The 7,709-nt window shown below is 43.4% G+C and overlaps 1 protein-coding gene across 2 annotated transcripts; it reads right to left on the bottom strand.

Moving 5' to 3' along the window:
* Positions 1 to 793: 793 nt before the first annotated feature.
* LOC106587278 (uncharacterized) lies at positions 794 to 6,943 on the bottom strand. 2 transcript variants are annotated; one of them, XM_014175515.3, is made up of 2 exons: positions 6,771 to 6,943; positions 794 to 3,110 (listed from the first exon to the last, which is right to left on the bottom strand). In XM_014175515.3, the coding sequence occupies exon 2, from the start codon at positions 3,100 to 3,102 to the stop codon at positions 1,369 to 1,371; it is 1,734 nt and encodes a 577-aa protein (XP_014030990.1). In that variant the 5' UTR covers positions 3,103 to 3,110; positions 6,771 to 6,943; the 3' UTR covers positions 794 to 1,368. The 2 variants fall into 2 exon arrangements, with proteins under 2 accessions (XP_014030990.1, XP_082825550.1); XM_082969424.1 differs by lacking the exon at positions 6,771 to 6,943 and adding an exon at positions 3,219 to 3,241.
* Positions 6,944 to 7,709: the final 766 nt, after the last annotated feature.

The following is a 7,709-nucleotide window of genomic DNA, read 5'->3' as shown; positions in this document are numbered from 1 at the left end:
TATTCAGATTTTTACCTCAACCTAGTGTGAAATACACATATAAACAATAGCCTAAATGCAGGAAAATTTTGCTAGGGGCCAATGAGGAGATTTGGGATCTTTCCCCAACAGCATATTTCCCCCGTGTTTCCATGGCATTTCCATTGTTTGGGTCAAGTTCCATTGACCTCTTTACTGCATCTTTTGCCAGGGTTAGAGCTTCCATGCCCTCTCTATTCATTATATTTCTATGGTGCTGCCTGCCTACCACAGCTTGAAGTTCCAGTGAGATGGGTTATTATGATGTAAGAGGTAGAGGAACAGACGACCTATGAAATGATCTCTGTCTGCATGCATTAACATTGTCATATTTTTCAAAGAAACGCACAGGCAAGCCAAGCTCCACCAAAGAAAATATTTGCAAGGCCGAAGACCTTAGGGACGTTGTTCTAAAGGTAATACAATCAGGCGACCTCTAACCCAAAAGACACCTGGTCTGTATGTAACTGTAGAAGTTTGAAATGAATGATGTCCTGTAGATATTGTCTCCTACTGCTGATACTGGTGCACTCAATCTATCAGCCAACAACAATAAAGCAATGGACTGATTTCAGTTATAAAAGATTTCAATTTTTTGCACCTAGGGTTTACTGAGGGTTACTTATTATAATCAATCATAAAGGTATCTTAAAATACAGTCGAAATAATTGTAACATGTTAAAATTGACTAAAATGACCCGTCATTATACAATAAGGCTTTTTGTCAAATGACTTTTGCCTAATTGATATAGAAGACATAAGAACAAAAGAACAATCAGGTATAACAGTCTTTTTTTATTGTCTATTCCAAGCCATTAATGAACATTCCTCACTGTTTGCACCACTATAAAAGGCCAAAACTTTTCATCCATTATTTTTTCGTATAGTTAAGGAAAGGATATGTGAAAGTCTAAATTAGATCATTATTGAATGCTATTACAAAAAAACATTTTTAATATTCATCAGCCTCCCACACAAAGACAAGACTATTCATTCCATTCAACATTTCCAATGTCACATTTTTTGCTCTGTTGTCCAGTTTTGTTTCCGGTTTTCCTATACTCATCCCTCAAATTTCGCTGGCTTTCATCTCACCACAAATACTGCAAACACAGGCTGCCCTTCTGCAATGACATATGGGGCACAAAGACTCAGTGGGGCACACTGCATCCATGTCTCACATCTCTTCCTACATGTATCTCACTCCCCCTCTCTACACTTGAGTGGTTGTATTTCCTTTTGGTTAATCGGAAACTCCTTTGCCACAACAGGCATTTTTATATTTATCTTCAGAAGCCTGTGTTGGAGGTTTTTTTTCGGATCATTAGGGACTTCACATTTATATTAGCTTCAGACCAAGTCTACAGCCTGACTTATTGCCTCACCGATTGCCTCAGGAATCTGGATGTCGCCAGTCAGGTTCAAGTTCTTTTTTAATTCGCAGTCACTTTGCACTTCAACGGCATCCTCTGGCTTGTCAATGCCGTTGACACATTCCTTTTGCTGTGGCTCCGGGGCAGACACGGCAGCCGGCTCGGCTGCCTGCTCCTGACACTCCCCATTGACCTCAGGGGCAGAAGGCTCAGCAGTAGCCTCCACTGCGGAAACAACTTCCTTGTTGTCCAGCACAGCCTCCTCTTGCTCAGCGCTGGCCTCCTCTGCAGCCGCAGGTGCAGCAGATTCTGAAATGATGATCTCCGGGATGGGTTCTGCAATGTCGGCAGCCTCAGGCTCTGCTGCTTCAGTTACTGCATCAGCAGCTTCAGATTCAAGCTCTGCTACGGATTCTTCTATAGGTAGGGGGAGCTCTTCAGCGGCTGGTTGTGGGATGGATTCTGCCTCTGGCTCTGCGGCTGCCTCTGTGGCTGACTCTGACACGGCTTCTGCAACTGATGCAGGCTCCTCCTCCGGGGCGGATGAAGCTGCTTCTGCCTCTACTGGTGCCTCGACCACAGCCTCAGGTTCTGGGGCCTTCCCTGTAACAGTCTCTGTTTCAGGCTCTGGAGCAGCAGGCTCTGGTTCTGTAGTGTCTGTAATCTCTGCTGTCACCTCTGTGGCTTGTTCTGTAGCCTCAGAAGCCTTTTCTGGTACTGCAGCTAGCTCCACAGAGGCTACCTCAGGCTCTTCTGGTGCAGGCTCTTTTGGTGCTGCCTCAGGCTCTTCTGGTGCAGGCTCTTTTGGTGCTGCCGCAGGCTCTTCTGGTGGAGGCTTTTCCACTGCGGGCTCTTTTGGTGCAGGTTCTTTTGGTGCTGTTGCAGACTCTTCTGGTACAGGCTCTTCCACTGCAGGCTCTTTTGGTGCAGCCGCTGGTTCCTCTAGTGCCGCTGGTTCTTCCGGTGCCTTTGTTTTATCTGGTGCTGCCGCAGGTTCCTCTGGTGCTGCCGCAGGTTCCTCTGGTGATGCTGCTGGTTCCTCAGCTGCTGCAGGTTCTTCCGGTGCTGCCACGGGCTCTTCTGGAGCTGCAAGCTCTTCTGGAGCTGCGGCTGGTTCCTCTGCTACTGCTGCAGGTTCTTCCGGTGCTGCCACTGGCTCTTCTGAGGCTGAAGGTTCTTCTGGTGCTGCAGCTGGCGCTGGGTCCTCTGGTGCTGCAGCTGGTTCTCCTGAAGCCACTGGTTCTTCTGCTGCTGGCGCAGGTTCTTCCGGTGCCACCGCTGGCTTTTCTGGGGCTGCAGGTTCTTCTGGTGCTGCAGCTGACGCTGGGTCCTCTGGTGCTGCAGCTGGTTCTTCTGAAGCCACTGGTTCCTTTGCTGCTGGCGCTGGTTCTCCAGGTGCTGCCACGGGTTCATCTGGTACAGCCGCTGGCTCTGCGGTGGCCCCCTTGGCCACTGCCTCTATAGCTGACAGGGCCTCTTCTGTCGCTTCTGTGATGGCTACCGCTGCCGACTCCACTGCTCCCTCCACTTCAGCAGACACCTTAGGAGCAGTCTTCGCTGCCAACTCAGCGACCGGAGCTGGTGCTTTGCTCTCCACGGCATGGGCCACGGCCTCAACGGCACTCACAGCAGCCACAGTAATCTCCTCCTTCTTGTCCTTTGGGTCGCTGACATCGTACCCCTTCTTCCTCTTGCTCAGCTTGCCTCCCATGGTGTCTCCTAAAAATGAATAATAAAATCAGAATTACTTAACAAGTGTGATAGGTTGTTGCGTTTGAAAATATATGCATAGCATATATCCGTTTCCTTTAACTACAAACCACAAACCTCAATACCAAGTTAAAGCTGAAGAAAATGCAAGGCATTGCAATCCTGCCTCTTGTCTCCGAGAAAGCACTCAGTCAGGCTTTAAAGGGGGAAGGCATTTCAATCTGGAAACCACCCTCTGCCAAATACTATTGGCTAAAAGACAACTGACCACTGCATGGGAACTACTCCAAGTTCTAAACTATCCAGTGCTCTTGTATAAACCACAGGACAAGACACCCTCTCTGGAGTCTTAGGTAATGTTATTATGTGCCAAGTGAGCCTCCCATTCTACTGTTGCCCTATAATGGTCTGTTTTAGTTGTACACGTATTCCCACTGGTATACTTTTAGAATAGCAGGTTAGAGGCACCGTTAGAGGAGGAAGGGGGACTTGAGTTCACAGAATAAAGAAAAAAACACAAATGCTTTTAGCTATAGGTTTTCGGAACCTAGTGAGCACTTGTTGTCAGGACATCTAAAATGACTGCAAGCAAACCAAAAGAAAGAGAGGGAGGGAGAGAGAGTAGGAGAGAGAGAGAGGGGGGATGGGGGATATAGCTATCTAGTGCACTGTAAGTAAGTAAGGGATAATCAACGAGGGGTTATTCGTTCTGTGGAAAATAATGAACGACGTGGAATGCCCTTCAAGCCAATCAGAAACGACTATTGAACAATGCCATGGTATTTTGAAAACTACAGGTTGGTGAAACATTTTTTGGGGCTATGGTTTGGATTTGGTCTATCGTTTAGTGCAAGGGTTAGATAAGATTCAGGCCAGGGTACATGGATAAGATAACATACTATTTTACAGACCACAAACTCGTGTTCTGCATAGTCCTGTTACTTGCAACCACAAAAGCATTGGAATTAAGTAAGGGATAATCAACGAGGGGCTATGCGTTCTATGTAAAATAATGAATGATTTGGAAGGTGTGTTCCACAACGTGCCAGCGGACTGGAACTGACCTTCCACAAAGATGCATTATTTTCCAGATTATGCATAGAACCCCGAGTTGATTATCCCTTTTATACCATGCCTTTTATACCATGGCTATACCATGCTACTATAAAAGTGTTCATTTGCAAGTACAAATGTGTTCAACATCCACTGAAGTAGCTAGCTAGCAAGTTTACTAGATAGCTACAATAGTTGCCATGGTTAAACCATCAGCTAAACCATCAGACCTAGCTTGCTATTATGAAAATCAAATTCAACAATACCAATACTGTTTTAAATGTGACTTTTGCTTTCAAAAGCAACTCAAACAAAACATGTAAAAAATGTATGATAGCCATTAAATTCTACCATGCAAAAATACCTGTGTGTTATTTAAGCAATAATGCCCGAGGGGGTGTGGTATATGTCCAATATACCATGCTAAGGTCTGTTCTTTTACACAACACAACGCATTGTGCCTGGATACAGCCCCATTGTGCCTGGATACAGCCCTATTGCCTTATTGCTAATATAAACTGGTCGCCAACATTATTGGAACAGTAAAAATACATGTTTTGTCATACCAGTGTTATACAGTCTGATATACCACGGATGTCAGCCAATCAGCATTCAGGGCTCAAACCACCCAGTTTATAAAGGGAAAAAATGCATGCTCTAGAATGCCCTTCAAGCCAATCACAAAGCTATTCAACAATGCCATGGTATAATACTGAGTAGTAGTATCCCTGAGTTAGTACCATGCATCATCCACTGATGACAAAAACATATAGCTAAACTATTTGCTTAAGTATGTGTGTAGGGTTAAGGTTATCACATTGGTCTCACTCACAAAAGAGTGATTATTTTATTCCATTGCCATGCTTGTAAGAGGAAGAGCTGATTTCAACATACCTCAACTTCCCTTCCCTCTATCAGAAAACCGAGAACTGGGAATTAAATGTTATCTGAGAGATATGTTTGGTGATAATAGTACTAAATTAATCCTTAAAATAATAGTAGGCTGGCTGTCAAATAAATCAATATTTACCATTGGAATGGATATACTAAATAGGTTACGGTTTCTTCTGCCTGACATACAGTATCAAGTGGAGCCAAAAGGTGGAAAATGCTCAACATGCAGGCGGTTCTCAAAAAAGACTATTCTTTGAGGCAAAACTAAGTACGAACGTAACAATAGACTATGACATTTTCCGCAAGTACTTCGTTTGACCATATCCAAAATGTCACAAAAATAGTTGAATCTAATTTGGCCTTTTCGTCAGATGGGTGACAGAGCGACTGCCATATAGCATATTTATTTGAACTGCAGCACACAACGGGCGTGATCATAATAGGAGCTGTCCATAGTACTGCATTGGGGAAATCAAGAAGGGATGCAGACAGAGGGAGCCGTGCGCCAGGCCAGCGCCGGTAGACTAAACAGCTAAATCCATGCTGATATCAGAGCAGCGATTGTTCCCCTGCACTAAGCTATCGGATAAACAGGCTTTCATATTCCTCCCAAGACTGTCCATATTTGAGGGTCGCTATAGCATGCGAATTAAGTTAATTGCGGGGGTAATTTATATGTGTTTGACTCAATTAATTTAATCAGTTTACATTACATTTGCATATACACACACATTAAACGAAAAACAGTCAGACATTTCAAAATGAGATTTTAATATACATCTGCCAAAAGCACATGACAATATTCACGTATTGGGGATTATAGGCGAGGGGATTAAACAGTAACAGTTTAGGGGTGTGAGGGTTAAACCAATTACAGCAATATGATCACACACAGATTACTGTCATGTGTTATTTTGTCTTAAAACTCAAATCTGGCTAAAGACACGTTAATTACGACGAAGGAAAATGCGCATAGAATTGAACAACTCCTGTTGCCATAGCAAGGCACTAAGAGACGTGCATCCTAGCCTGCTACAGAATGAAGTTAACTGTGAAACCCACCTGATTGTAAAAAGTATAACTTTTATAGTTTGGATGGATGGCAGTCTTTGATATTTGTCATTATAGAAGAAATATAAGTAATTATTTAAAACGATATATTAACGACAGTGAAGGCACAACAAGCGCAGTGACTCCATCCCCCCAACCACATACACACCGCTACTGCAATGTAGCCATACCGTCTAGTGGGGCTCCACAGGCGTGTAGAGGCACGATGGAAAATATGTTCGTATTTTTTCTATTAAGCATGAATCTTGATTTGTCATCTTATTCTGCACTTTATATTTTTTGTATGTATTACATAAATTGATTTGGGCACACACAGCCCTGCCACCCTGATGCTTCTGGATATTTTTTTTCTACGCCTCATAGCGCAGACAAATTGTTAAAATCCCAGCCAGGACTCCTTGGAACATCCACATAATAAAACGCAAATCATGGCTCGAAGATGTTGAATCTGAAAATCTAGCACGCACCGGTAGGAATGCAAATACATGAACAAAAGAGAACAAAGGATAGCTTATCCAACTCTTTCTCCCTTCTCTATTCTTCATTCTCCAATTTACCACAACAGCATGTTCTATATGTTCTCTTATTTTCTCCAGAATAAAAAAAAAAAACATACAAAAGCTGAAAAATATAGATACAAAGTTCACCAACCTGGATTTCTGCCTTAAACCCAAACGGTAAGGTGAGTCGAGGAGCTGATGTATTCCCTTGCAAGACTGAGCACGGACTGATAATAGAAAGAATCCTGCGACTGAAAGCTGCACCAAAGTCCTCCTCGTTCCCTGAGGTGCAATCTAGGACTGTGCTTTTTTGAAGAGTGCCCCTATAGGTTTGCCAGACATCATTCGCAATCACAATCTATCCCACCCACTGCCTGCAATCTAGGGGAAAGTGGGGTAAATTGAGCCATTTTTTACATTCAGCATCACTTTGTCAAGGGAAATATAGTATTCTTTCTAACAAAGATATCTAGGCTACATATATTTCAGGATGTTGTGTATCCCTGGAAATATTCAGAATTCATGTAAACGTTACAGTTTGGAAAACATAGCTTGTTTTCTCTTAGCACAACTTACCCCTGTTATTGGGTAAATTGAGCCACAGGACAGGGTAAATTAAGCCACCTACAAATTTAAAGCCATGTCTATCTCAGAGGAGGCCGGTGGGAGGAGCTATAGGAGGATGGACTAATTGTAATGGCTGGAATGGAACCAATGGAACGGAGTCAAACATGCAGTTTCCATCTGTTTAATGTGTTTGATACTGTTCCATTTATACCATTCCAGCTTTCACAATGACCCCTTCCTCCTATAGCTCCTCCCACCAGCCTCCACTGATCTATCTTTATTTCCCAAACACAATTCAACACAATCACAATCACTTTTTTGTCTTTTAATAATTTTAAGCATCTTTTAACACAGGCTTAACACCTAACAAACAATGTACTTTTTAAAAAACACTTTTAACATAGGCCAGTTGTTACCTCATATCCCAGCAACAATGAAACGCTACTAGCGCACACCGCTAACTAGCTGGCCATTTCACACTGGTTACACTCACCTCCCTTTGACCTCCTCCTTCTCTGCAGCA

Source organism: Salmo salar, chromosome 26 (assembly GCF_965601325.2).
Source record: "Salmo salar chromosome 26, fSalSal1, whole genome shotgun sequence".
Lineage (NCBI taxonomy): Eukaryota > Metazoa > Chordata > Actinopteri > Salmoniformes > Salmonidae > Salmo > Salmo salar.
The sequence above is the reverse complement of the archived record's forward strand: the minus strand, read 5'-3'. Positions and strand labels throughout refer to the sequence as shown.